The 14,657-nt window shown below is 31.4% G+C and overlaps 1 protein-coding gene across 3 annotated transcripts in view; it reads right to left on the bottom strand.

Annotated features, from left to right (window-relative positions):
- The window catches only part of Dap160 (dynamin associated protein 160), a 238,769-nt gene that overhangs the window by 154,140 nt on the left and 69,972 nt on the right, over positions 1-14,657 (bottom strand). For all 3 annotated transcript variants that reach the window (XM_075360884.1, XM_075360885.1, XM_075360886.1), the window contains exons 16-18: positions 13,267-13,486; positions 8,950-9,091; positions 3,484-3,653 (exon numbers count right to left, since the gene is read on the bottom strand). In XM_075360884.1, coding sequence (XP_075216999.1) covers positions 3,484-3,653; positions 8,950-9,091; positions 13,267-13,486 — 532 coding nt within the window. The remainder of the gene's footprint in view (positions 1-3,483; positions 3,654-8,949; positions 9,092-13,266; positions 13,487-14,657) is intronic.

Raw genomic sequence — 14,657 nt, 5'->3', positions numbered from 1 at the left:
CTTTTCAATATGTTAAAAAATATTGAAACCTATTCTGCAAGATTATAAAAAAAAATTAATCACTAATACAGTACAGACATACTTTGTTTTTAATAATCATCAAATATTACTTACATAAAATAATTTTTTAAAAAATAAATAAAAACTGACTTCAAAAAATAATAGTACTAAAAAGTTATAAATAATTACATTTTTAATTATTAACTAAAGTAAAAATTATTTATAACAAATAAATATTTATAAAATTATGTGAAACAGTTCAAATATCAGATGAAATCTTCCTGGGGAACATTCAAGGCCTAAACGAACAACAGAAAGATCTTTTCCAAAAGGTTTCTGTGGCTATATAAAATGACTTGTACAAAAAGACTATCAATTATTATTATTCATTACTGGAGGTGCTGGAAGTGGGAAGTCTTTTATTTTGAAATTACTTGTAGATCATATAAATTGGTAGCTATGCATCCACTGTTGATATATTACTTAAGCCTATGTTCAATGAGGTTGGTTCTTTAGCTGGAGTAGCTACTCGTCAAATATTTGGCAAAACATTACATTCAATATTCACACTTCCAACTGAAAAGGAAAAGTGATGATGTAGAAAAGAAATAACAGGAAAAAGTTGGGACAGGGAAAGTGTAAGTGGCGCTATATAAACTGGCTTCTACAGATGAAATTTCCATGGTGTCATATGAAAGTTTATATATTATTCACCTGTCTCCAAGAATATAAAAATAATGACAAATTATTTGGCGGAATAAATGTCTTGCTTTTTGGAGATATTCTTCAGCTTCTATTGGTAAAAAAGGACAGTGGTGTTTATACAACCACCATGGTTTTCGGCAGAAGTTAATCTTTGGGAGCAGTTCTCATTTTGTGAACTCAAGGCTAACATGCGAAAATGCAATGAAATCCAAGGTCATTGAACTTTTAATCAACTTACGACTTGGTGAACTGATGACAGCTTAGCTGGAGATATTATGTAAACAGCAACATGTATCAGCAGTAGGGGATTTTGCTGATGGTTTTTTTGTTACTTTACTAAGATTTTCATCAGATTTGGTCAAAATTTAGTTACAAGACCACTGCAAAAGAATACTCTTTTGATTAAAACAAAAATTATCAAAATCAGTTTACTAATGTTGGACATATTGTACAAGATACTTTTAAAAATATATACAGTCAAATTGAGACCCTCCTCCTTTTTTTTAAGTCAGTTAAAAATGAGCATTAGACTTTTATTTTTGTCTTCAGTCATTTGACTGGTTTGATGCAGCTCTCCAAGATTCCCTATCTAGTGCTAGTGGTTTCATTTCAGTATACCCTCTACATCCTACATCCCTAACAATTTGTTTTAGCATTAGACAACAATTGAATAAAATAATTACTTCATGTTTTAGAACTCTGTTACGTCTCATAACTTTAAAAAAAAAAATGTTATTCTTCTAAATAAATATAAATTTACTAAACACATGAAATCATCAGAACTTTAGCAAATACAGTGTTTAAGGGTGTCAGCTTAGTTCTGTACAACCTTGGAAATTAAATTGTGTCATCCATCCACTTACTTTTAATATAAACACAACTGCACAGACAATCAAATTTTTTTCCCTGTTTAGCCTCTAGGAATCACTGTCAGGTATTACTTCAGAGAATGAATGAGGATGATATATATGAGTGTAAGTGAAGTACAGTCTTGTAGTCTCACATTGACCATTTCTGAGATGTGTGGTTAACTGAAACCCAACCACCAAAGAACACCGGTATCCACGATCGACTATTCAAATCCATATAAAAGTAACTGTCTTTACTAGGATTTGAACATTGGAACTCTTGACTTCAAAATCAGCTGATTGTGAACAATCAAATCTACTACCATTCATAATCACTACCAAACACTACCGTTCATTATTATTTTCTAGTAAAATAGACTTAGAATTTTAAAAATTTGCTTACTTATTTAAAAAAAAGATTCCTTTAAACATTAGTACTCATATTTAGAACTATGATGTATATAATATTTTTTCTTTAAATATTCATGAACTTCATACAAAATGTTGTAAATTAGCAAAAAATAAAATTACTGTGTTCAGATTGGGGCTCATTTATGCCATGAACTTTTACTTTAATTTTCAGACAATCATAAACTACAGATATGAGGAGGATTCTATTTTATTGTATAACAGTAAAATATTATGTTAAAAGTAGGCTAGTGAAAATATTTTCACTAGCTTATTTTTAAACTGAAATAACAATTTACAATTCTTAGAGTTCATTATAGTTCAAAATAACCTGTTCAAGCTATGATTTAACACAAGACAATCAGTTGATTTCTACGGCAGAAAAGACCTACAATTTGATATAACTTAATATAGAGTTATTGTAACATATTTTATTGAAAGATGGAATATACTCAGGCACTCATTTTATTTAATGAGTGCCTGAGAATTATAAGAATATAATATTCTTAAAAAGCCTGTACCACATCTGGCTTACCTTTTATTCTGCAATACCTAACTTTTTAATAGTAAATAAATTGTATTACATAATAGACTGTAATAGTCTATTTACATCTGTAATAGTTTATTACATAATAAACTGTATTACCATCAAGGACTACAACTAGAGAGAATATGCTGATTTCTGTGGTGGAGTGGTAGCATCTCGGCCTTTCATCCATGGATCCTGGGTTTGAATCCTGGTCAGGCATGGCATTCTTCATATGCCACAAAATTCAATTTCCATATTCCCAATTAAAAGCTTCAAAGCTTCTGTGGTGAATTCATCAAGCAAAAAAAAAACTTTTCATGGTTCTTTAGAAACTACCAAAACAAAATGTAATAATAATATATTGGTAATTACAAGCCGAGTCTAATAAAACCACTGCTATAACTTTGGCTGCTTAGGCAGCATTGAAACGCATTTATTTTTTCCCAGCTGAAAGTCTATAAGTAGGTCAAAAGTTATGCAGTAGTTGTCAGTTTCTTCCCATCCTATCAGACACTTAATGCTCCATATAAAAAAGCAATATTGTCATACTTAATCAAACATGCAATATAAATGTATTACTTTTTCATTCTAGCTAATAAGTCAATTACATCTAAGATCTGTAGGAGTAATCCTAATTGTGGGGAAAAATCAAAACATTACATAATTCTGAAAACATGCCAGCTTCCAGTATTTACTTATATTAGGTAATACTTATATCTACTACCCTAATTTATCAGCTGATTAAGGATCACACAAAATAGACCACTATTCCAAAATTTAATAATACAAAATAGATAATTGTTGAGATACAATTAATTAATAATTAACTGGAACACTATAATAAATATTATTGGCACACAATGATAAATTAAATTTTGTCTTATACATTTTATTATCTATCTGAATGCAATAATATTTGTTAACAACAAAATATTAGTTAAAAATGCAATACATCATAAAACAATAACGAAACAAATTTTAAATTCTATAAACCTGTGAATCAGCTTTCTGTACGTAATTTGATGGGAAAATTCCAGTCCTATCACCAATGAGGCCTGTCCACCAATCACCTTCTTTTTTAATAACAAGCATAACTTCTCCTTGGTTGAAACATAAATCACCAGCCTCTTCTGATTGGTATGGATACAAAGCTACATAGTATTCTGCAATGAAAATAGTTCTAATTATGATGCATTCACATAAAAAAAATTAAAAATAGCTGAATATGATTATAACTTAATCTGACTGAAAATATAACATTTTACTGGCTTATAGAAGCCACCAGCAAAAACAATCCACAAGCTGTTTAAAATTTATAACTGTACTTGTAGGCGACTAGTTTATCCAAATTAGCAACATCAGAAGCACAAATTACCAAATTTACAAGTTACAATCACTTTATAACCTGATTCTGCCAGTAAAGTACAGATTATAAAAATTTCCCTCTTACAAGTTTAAAATTCTCTTTAAACAATATCATACAAAGTATTTAACATCATTTTGAATAAACCGTTTCAATTAATGATGTAAACAAACAAGTCATTATTCATCACACAAAATAATCTAAATGAAAGATCATATGAATTAACAGCAAATATTTTTACTAACTCAACACAAAAAAATTACAAGCATTAGTATAATAACTTGAGTCAAGCTGACTAATATGCAAGATTTCTACAACATTTAAACTGAAAAAGAATAACTGAACTTAATTCTGATAAAGTCAGAAGCAGTATTCTACGATACTTGTATTTTCTAAGTCTGAACTTCTATGATTCTAACTTGTATTCTCTCAACATCCATGAACAAATAAGAGTTGGTTTGATTTAGTGGTAAGGCACTCAATTATTAATCAGTGTTACTGATTTAAATCTAGTTTAGACCGGTGTAAATTTGGTGGGTTGAAAACTTCAGATGGGAGGTATCTGAAATTGCAAACCACCAGCTATGAAAATGAGGTGAGTCTACCCCCATGCTATATCCCTTTATAGGACTGAATTTCTATTGGATGGATAATTACATTAAACAGAGGTTAATTTCTACACATGTAAATTACTAATTGCATTAGTAAACTGCACTAATATGTATTTATCAAATTACAAGACAAAATTTTCATTCGACTTCCAAGCAAAGTAAATCATGGGAAAAATGAAGAAGCAAAAATGATAAATGATTGATGAATAAACTAACTCAGAATTACCATGATTAACGTTTTTTTTAATAAAATACCAGATAAATCACAATCAATAAAGCTTAACTACATTATTTTCAAGAAATTTAGTACAATTTTAAATGGATTAAGTAGAAATCTGTTCAAAAGTATCTTATATCAGGGCATTAAAACAAAAATATCTTTCTATTTAGTGTTAGTTCATTTCTCCTTGCAAAATATGAACTTTGTGATTAGATGAACTTAGACCAGTGTCATTTCCATTCTTTAAAATATTTCTGGAAGTCTAACTTTGGAATGAAAATCAGCTGTATTGTTTTTTATATCACAAGCCTTTAAGGCTTGGGGAATAACTAGAAATTACAGCGAACATGGCTGAAAATAAAATGTTTGGTGAACCTTGACAATTGCATGTTCACAATTAAAAATATCTGTACTAGGGGCAAAGAACTCTACTTCTGAAAAAAAGGAGACACTGCTATGATGGAATTCCTACTGCATTGTTTCCAAAAGATTTTATATGCTGAGCATTCAGAAATAACAATGTCATCAATAATTTCTGAAATAGTCAATGGGTGTTATTTTATGGCTAAATCTCACGCTTGTTCCCGGTAACTCAAAAAACTACAGAACTGATAATTTTGAAATTTTAACTGTACCTTTCTTATGACTCCCGGAATGTGACTCAATTCTAGAGGAATGACTCTAGAGTCATTCTTGAGGAATGACTCAATTCTAACCTCACCAATCTCACTATTATAAAAAAATTAAGTAAATAAATAAAGAATAAATAAATAACCTAAAATTCTTTTACTAAATTTAATGTCACTGTTTATACTGATTGTCATTTTCTACACTGATCATTGTCTACGTCAATGTTGACTTCTTCAGCCAGCTATTATGTGATCTAATAAATTTAATAACATTGTCTATTGAAATTCATTTTGTATTACTGTCATAACATATGTAAAACCAGATGAGTTTGACAATAAAATTAAAAGAAATGACAACTATTTACATATTTATAAAAATTTTGATGGTTTGAGGAATAAGAATACTGATATCGACTTCAGAAAATTCTTATGTGTTTTACAAAATTTAATGTCATGGTCTAATATGACATCAACCAATGAGAACTCATCCTCTCAAAGTTACAAGTTAGTGTGTGTTCAGACCCAACCTGAACTATAGCCTACTTGTGCTTCACCTGTCAGACGTGGTACTGTAACCTGTACTTTACTCTCATAAGAAAAGTAGCACTGTGTAGATTTTTATAACCTGAATTAAGAAGTTCCATCAGAATAAACCCTACATCATATAATTGGCATAGATTCGACTTTCAATTTGTATTATTAAATTTTCCTAATGCTTAGATTGGTGAGGTCACAGATACAGGGTGTCCGATATAAAACGCAACCCATCAATCACTCATCCATGAAATTTCAAAAGTCAAGCTTACTCCCCTACTCGTTACTGAAATGGACTCGTCCAATATCTGAACATCGCGGCGACGCAGTAGAACACTACCGATAGTAACAACAATGCAATCACAACTTTCAGTGTATTGCTAGAGACAAGATGGTGTTTTCGCTGGATGAATGTGTTTTCATTGTTGAGTCATACTTCAGTACGAAATCAGTGGTTGCAGTGCAAGATTTGTTTCACCATAAGTACCCAGATAAACCAGCTCCTAACAAAACATCAGTATTAAGGTTAGTTGCAAAATTTAGAGAGACTGGTTCTGTTAATAACAAGGAACACAAAGATCTGCGTCAGTGTTGAATACAGATACAGTCACTGAAATCAAAGACCGATTACTCGCCTCTCCAAATAAATCGATCAGACGTTTGTCTGCTAAAATTAATTTGTCTAACTCAACTGTTCATCGGGCGACCAAACAATTACAATTACGACCTCATCATATTCAAACGGTTCATCAACTTCTTGAGCCCGACAAAGAAAAACGGCTACAATATTGTCAATGGTTCCATCGATTTCTGCGTGAGGGAATTAATGTTATGGATTCGTTATTTTTCACAAATGAAGCATGGTTTCATTTGGATGGCTACATAAACGGCCAAAACAGTAGAATTTGGAGTGCTGAAAATCCCCACGTTTATCACGAAAAACAATTACACCCGCAGAAGTTGTGCGTGTGGTGTGCGATATCGCGGAAGAAAGTAATCGGTCCTATTTTTTTCGAGTACACCATTAATGCAGATCGATATCAGGATATTTTATTTCAGTTCATTGCACTCTTGGAAGAGGAAGACAGACACTGCTGGCTACAACATGACGGTGCGACATCGCACTACGCAGGTTCAACTTCTGATTCCGTTGAGGAATTCTTTGGTAATCGTGTTATCGGTCGAGGCTTGTGGCCACCAAGATCTCCAGATTTGACTGCGGCGGATTTTTTTCTATGGCATTACCTCAAAAAAAAAAAGCTTACAGCAACAAACAACGAACACTTGAAAGTCAATATTGAACAAGCTGTATTAAATATCCAACCACAAACTTTGAAAAAAGTTGCAAGAAACGCTGTAAAAAGAATTGAAGCTTGTATTCAAGAAGATGGCGGCCACTTCCAACATTTACTCTAAATGTAAGGTAATGGATGGTAATAATAAAAATTACATTTACATTTACACATGCCTTTTTATTATTTCAATACCTACCAATATAAGGTTGGGTTGCATTTATATGGGACACTCTGTAGAAAGGAGATCTTCTAAGCCTACCAGAATTTATGCCAGAGCATTCTCAAAAGTTTGAAGAGCAATGTATATGCTTGGTTAATCCTTTGAGAAATAAATAGGTCAAATCAGCTTTTGTTTATCACCTTGAAATTGACTATCTGAATTCAAAAGATATTCAAATAGATAACAAGATTAAAATATGTAACTAATGCAATGCCAAAAAATAGAATGATGAAATTCCTGGGCTTTGTTGTACTGGAGACAAAAGTACTAGGAAGGTTTTGCAATATAATGGAATGAATCATACAGGCAGTTATAAGTCCCAACCTGCACTATAGTTGCTCTTGTCACTATCTCAGTGTCATTTTTTTAGCTGTGTTAGTGAAAATACATAGTGATGTTGTCATGGTCGAAAACTGAATACCAGGCAATTTTGCACATGGCTTAAGTGTTGATCATGTTTGGAGGAAATAACTCCTGAGCTTGAAGAGGATTGTTCTCATTATACAACAGTATTTAGTTTGAAAGAGAAAATTTTGGCCTTGAGGGTGCTCCAAGGTTGACCATTTTCATCTGTGACCGAGAAAAACATTGCTGCAGTACAAAAAAATGCTTGAGACAAACAGGGGTGTGATCTACCACCAAATAGAGATGTCCTTGAGCATTAATGCATTAGAAATTCGTGCTATTCTGTGAGATCACATTCAAGTTAGAAAGCTTTGTAGATGCTCACAGCTTGAGAGACGATCATATGGCACATTGTCTTTCATGGTTCCATTAAATGGTGAAAAAGTTTGAAAATGGAAAATCTCTCTACATGAACAATATTGTGACAGGTGATGAAACCTGTTGTATTATTATGATGCTCCAACCAAGGCTCAGAAGAAAGTGTGGGTGTTTGAAAATCAGAAGATCACCAATGGCTGTTCGAAAATCCAGATCAGTGAAGAAAAGAATGGTGGCCATATTTTTTAGTGTGAGAGGAGTTTTAGAGCAAGTTGCATTAGAAACTCAGAAGACAGTTAGAAAAGTGGTATACAGAGGAATGCCTGCCTAAGCTGTCAAAAGCCATACCACCAACTATCCTAAAATGTAACAGAAAGTAATTGCAGAATATGAATTAGTAATATATCCTCATTATAAAATAAATAGATAAAGTGTAGTATCCACTGTGATTTTATTGATTATCAAGAAGCTGTGCTCAAACTCAAGGATGGACTCATGATTTTTTCAACCGATATTGCTTCAGTGCAATATTCCGAGTATTTGGCCAGCACTGAATAAAATTGTTACAGCACTCTCCCTACAGTCCTGACTTCACTCCATGTGATCTCATGCTGATCTCCCAGGTGAAGAACAGACTGAAAGGGAGGCATTTTACAAGTAATGATGAATGCCTAAGGACTTGGGACAATTAGTATGCCCAGACCTCTGACAAAAGGGTTTCTTTGAAGACTAGTTTCAAAGGATGGAGAGATGTATAATGGGTGATAGAAATTATTTAAAAAAATTATGATTTAATGAACAGACATTAAACATTTGATTTAATGAATTTTTAATAAAATGAAGTTTTAAAATCTTTAATTGTACCTTGTTCCTTTGGGGGTATATCACCAGTTGATACAGGCTGAGTAACTGGTTGGATAGTAGTAACTGGCTCAGTTGATAATTTTACATATGATTTAGGAAACCATCCTTCAACATCATTCAAAGTACCATACCACCAACTGTCCTAAAATATAACAGAAAGTAATTTCAGAATATAAATTAGTAATATATCCTCATTATAAAATAAATAATTAAAGTGTGGTATCTACTGTGATTTTATTGATTATAAATGTTAATTAATAATTAAACAATAAACTACAGTGATTGACTTTACTTAACTAAACTGATTTAATTAACCAACATGAATAGAAAAAAGATCAAGAATTTTTTTATCAGAGGCTTTTTTACAAGTGTGTTTTTATTCTATTAATAATGTGTAAAATTTTCAATACTGAAATTCTCTGTTTCATGATTTATTTATTCATACAGATAAAATAAAGAATTATCTACAAATTAAATATATATATCTTAACACTATTTTATTTGATAAGAAAATCTGATAAAAACTATCAGTTACAGAGGAAATCACTTAGAAAAGGATGGGACTATTTTTACCAATATATGTCAAAATAGCCTATTCCTGAGACAGTTTACTTCAGATTCTCCTTTAGAAAAAATTAAATACTATCTAGTTAGACAGCTTTGGCTATTCTAGTCATAGTACTATTTCTAGTCATAGTAGTTCTGTATTATAGTACCTTATTGTACAGCTAGTGATATATAATACCCGGAACTGCAGTTCCTGTATTCGAGCTCAGTAACTGATTCAATTTAAAAAATATACATTTAAGAATTCCATCTCCTATCTGATGATTTCATTATTGTAAAAATTTAATAATTATTACAAAAGTAATAGCTTTATTTGATTGCATTTTAAATGTTAAAATACAATATTCATGAATTACATTAATCATGATTATATAAAAAATATGTTTAATGAAACGGTATAATTTGAAACATTTTATACAAAAAAAAGAACACCTTGTTCTACGCCGAGTATGATTCATTCATACATAAAATGTGCCATAGCAACACTATGGGAATCTTTGAAGGGAATGATGGAGCCAACACTGACTTGTTCAAAGTCTATGTAACTTGAATAAGAAGTACTGTTGGATTGGGTGAGAAGTACCAGACTGTATACTTTATACAGACATCAGATTGGAAGAATTGACAGAAAATATAACCCCCTTGAAAAATCAATGAGGGGACAAAAAGGAGGCAATAACATTAACAAAGTTGACGTGTTTAGATATATGGAAGAAAGGCTTCAGCAAGATGGTGGATGCAAAAGGATGTCACGTACTGGGATAAATCCTTATGGCCAAAGTGATATGACAGATGTTTAAATGAGAAAAGGTGCCTAAAAATCTTAAGGGCAGACTGAACAACAGGAGGGTGAGCAACAAAAAACCAAACCCATAATGTAACCACTGCAGAATTGGTAGGTTATGTTGAAATGAAATTTTATGAATGATACGGATAAATTAAATAAGAAAAAACATAAAATGTAATTTAAATGTTGCGTTTATTTACTTTATTGTTACAAAAGATGTTCGAAATGACTACCCTGGGCATTGATGCACTTTTGTGCTCGACTGATCGTATGACGCAAAACGTTGTCAATTGCATTGATTTCTCGTTGAATGTTCACCTTCAATTCATCAATATTGTGGGGATTAGATGCATAAACTCTCTCCTTTAAGTAACCCCAAAAGAAAATATCAAAGTAGACTCTGGGGAATGTGGAGGCTACTGTTCTCTGCTGATAGCTCGTTGTCTGTCTCCTTTAGTTGTTGCACAGTTGTAACGAGGTATGGTTTCAATTTTAATTGATGAATTTTATGACAAGATGTGTATTCATCACCAAATTGTTGGGATAACTTGCATAGTGATTTTTTTTTGGACTGGCAGTAATTCTCCTTTCAATATTGGCAATGGCCTGTGGAGTCCTAATGGAAGGTTGCCTATTTTGTTTTGCATTTGAAACAGAACATGTGGTATGCCATTTTTTAACTAAATCGTGTATGCTACTCTTCGCTGGGATACAGGCATTCTGAAATTTTTCTACAAATACTTGATGTGATTCTTCAAAAGATCCAGAACCAAAATAGGCCTCAACTATAGTTATCCTCTCCTGGACTGAATAAGGCATTTTACACAAACACAACTGCATTCACAATACTGCAACAAAATGTTTACTGCACTGACACGTAATCACCTAACAAACAGCAGCAACAATCAGTAGTACCATATACATTCACTAGTCGTGCTAATTGTGTGAGAATCTTTCAAAAATAGTTTTGGATAGCAGTTTCATTATGGGTTTGGTTTTATGTTGCTCACCCTGTACTATTAATTTTTCCACATCAGTGCTAGGGATGTTCATAAGAAGAAAGAAAGGATGACACATGCAGTGATGGTGTATAACATGCTCCTTGCAAATATTGCTCAACAAAATATAATGCAAAAATAAAAATGAAAGGATGGATAAAATGAAATAATCACATCTTAAATGGTGGGGGATGTGTGCATGTGCATGTGCATGTGCATGTGCGTGTGCGTGTGCGTGTGCGTGTGCGTGTGCGTGTGCGTGTGCGTGTGTGTGTGTGTGTATGAAAGAGAGAGAGATAGGAAGATAAATATATAGTGAAAAGGAAGAAAGGATTTTAAAAAAAAGGGGTAGACCTAAGAAGCTATCAAGAAGCGAGATACTTGCTTGGTGATTAGGAATGCATTGAATAGGATATTTGACTAGTTTCTGGAAACCATATCAGATTATTTAGTGGTGTTTATTGAACCCACAAAAAGTAATTACTTTTAATTTTTTTATGTATTTCTTCAAAAAATGTCAAATAAAAATGGATTATTTAAATACTGCCAAACCACTATCTTGAGCAATATGGTATCACACTGGCTTCAGTGATGTCACAAGTCAGTAAATAAATATCAGTCACAAACTGAGTTAGCATTCTGCTGTTTGTGTTATTTTTTACAGTGATTTACCCGAGAAAATGAGTTACAAATGGTGTGCAGTGCCAGCGTGCACAAATAAATGAATAAAGACAATTGAATAAATAAAGACAAATGAATAAATGCAGAAAAATTATTTGTATGTGTTCCAAAAAGTGCCAAAATGCGCAAAAAGTGGTTACGACTTGATCACAGAAATCCTGATAATACAGAGGGTAATTTTTCTTCTGTGAAGACCATTTTGATGTAAGTAAACATATTATTATTATTATTAATGAGTACTTCACTGTAAAGACATAGTATTTAGATTATGGATGGTGTATTTTACCAATCTGTTTAAGGTTAGAATTCAATGCTGTCTTACCTAACTATATTATAAACACAAAATTGCCGCATAACTAACTTAATGTAACCTACGATATTTTATATCATCATAACAACCCAAATTCATGCTATAGGTACATATTATTTCACCTTAACAGGCTTGTGGTAGGTTACTAAGTAACCTAGTTGGTACGGTATTTACATTGCTATTTTCAAATTTCTAAACTCAGCAGCATAAAAATTAGGGTTATTTTTAAAAAAACTTCAACTATAATGGCATCACCGTTAGGCAGGTTTCCACTGTCTGCTTTCATGAAGTTGCTCTCCATGATCTGATAGAATTCAAAAATGTAATATGGAAATCGTAAAATATCACTCAAGATTATAATAATTAATAGTTCCAAAATCACAAGACACCAAGAAATGCAAAGGAACGGCAATAATGAACGACATATTTACTGACATGTTGTGTTATCATAGATTCAACCAATCCAGACTGTTTTCGATTACATGGCACAAGCTAAAAAAAATTGTTTTTTGGGTTTTTTTTTATAAATAATCCATTACTTTTACTTTTTACATCCATTACTTTTTGCAGATTAATGCAAATCACTTTTAAAACCCATAATCTATAATAATGTCATAATCAATAATTATGACATTATTTTTCACTCTGTCAAATAGCCTATTGAATCTGGAGGAAATTTTGGACTGAAGATGACTGCTATGCTGCTGATCCAATATTTAAAAATAATGAGGATAAGGTAAGTATGTATTAAGGTCTTTTAATTCTTACAAGTGGTAAACTAGAAATTAATAAGATGCAATACAAATTCTTGCAGATCAGAGTGCTCTATATAACAATACCTAAATTGTAACAGCATTGACTGATAGAATCTGTGCATATAAAAAACCCATATATTTCATACATTATGAAAAAAGTAAAATAAGTAATAATTTGCTTGTTTTATTTTTGTTTTTAAATAAAACAATCATATATACCTGATTTTCAGAAACTTGTATATAATCTCCTTTATTAAAAGTCAGCTGTTGAGGTAATGATGATTGGAAATTAAAGAGAGCAACTACAGTATAGTCAACAGCAGTACCTAATCCTAACATTAAATCAGGCATTTCTCCAACAGCTGGTCCAACCTCAGATACTACATCAACAACAGCTGAACCATTATCTGATATATTTTCAGGAACTTCCACAATACCTCTAAAAATAAAAAAATGAAATAAAAACATATCTTTCAATCTAAAATATGTGACAATCATAAAAAAAAAAAAACAGTTACTTTTGTAAAACTTAAGTGAAAATTCATTTAGAAAACTATAATTTTAAAACAAAATAATTTTATGGTTAAAAATGGCAGGTTAAAATTATTTCCAAATGTCCTAACTTAAATTCTTAAATATCATAAAAGAAATAATGCCTAAATTTTAACTTTTAAATTACAATACAATTGTTTCTTTTATAAAAGTAACAAGTCTATTTCCCCTTCAAAATATATTTTTTCCTCATTAACATTACTTAAGGAAAAAACAGTGAATTTTTAACCTTTAGGATAGAGAAGAAATAGTGAAGAGAATTTTTGGATTAACATATTTCTGTCTTAGGCAGCCCAAAATTGCAACATATTATACAGTACATTCACATATTATGAGTTTCAAAATGAATATTGGGGTTTTAAAGCTGTGTAATATTTCTTAAGTTTCATCTACAATGATTAGCAATGAGTAGCAAAGTTGTCAATCCTCCAACATAAAGTGTTCTGTGTCTTACAGTATGTAAAGTGTGAATCTGTAATTACTGTTTAACATGCATCCACTGAGTGACAATAACATTCATAGATGGTGTAAACAATTTGAAACCACTGGCTGTATTTGTAAAGCGAAGAGTACAGGACAACCTAATGTGTCCAAAGACAATATTAAATGTGTAACAACAGTCTTTTGTGCATATCCTAGGAAATCCATTAGGAAAGCTAGTCATGAATTAGCAATTCCAGTGACTCTATGTGGAGGGTTTTAAGGAAACATTTACAACTGTGTCCATATCATTATAGCTGCAATAAGCTCTAAAGCCTACAAATTATGGTTTGCATGCTCTCTCTACGACTGATGAATAATAAATTGTGCTGGTTCAAACACTAAATAAATATAGACAATATTCATTTGTATTTTTAAAGGATCCTTTAATGTTAAATGAATGATACAAAATATAATGTCAGTGTACTGACTATATAATATGCTTAACTTGTTTATTACATTGTTGAATATTTATATGTGAATTTACTGTATATACATGTTAACATAATGAAATGTAAATTTGGAATAAACAATATAATAATGAGTAGTAATATTAACTAAATGTCAGCTGGTGAATT

This window comes from Lycorma delicatula, chromosome 3 (genome assembly GCF_047948215.1).
Source record: "Lycorma delicatula isolate Av1 chromosome 3, ASM4794821v1, whole genome shotgun sequence".
Lineage (NCBI taxonomy): Eukaryota > Metazoa > Arthropoda > Insecta > Hemiptera > Fulgoridae > Lycorma > Lycorma delicatula.
Note: the sequence above shows the minus strand (reverse complement) of the source record. Positions and strands in the feature narration are given on the sequence as shown.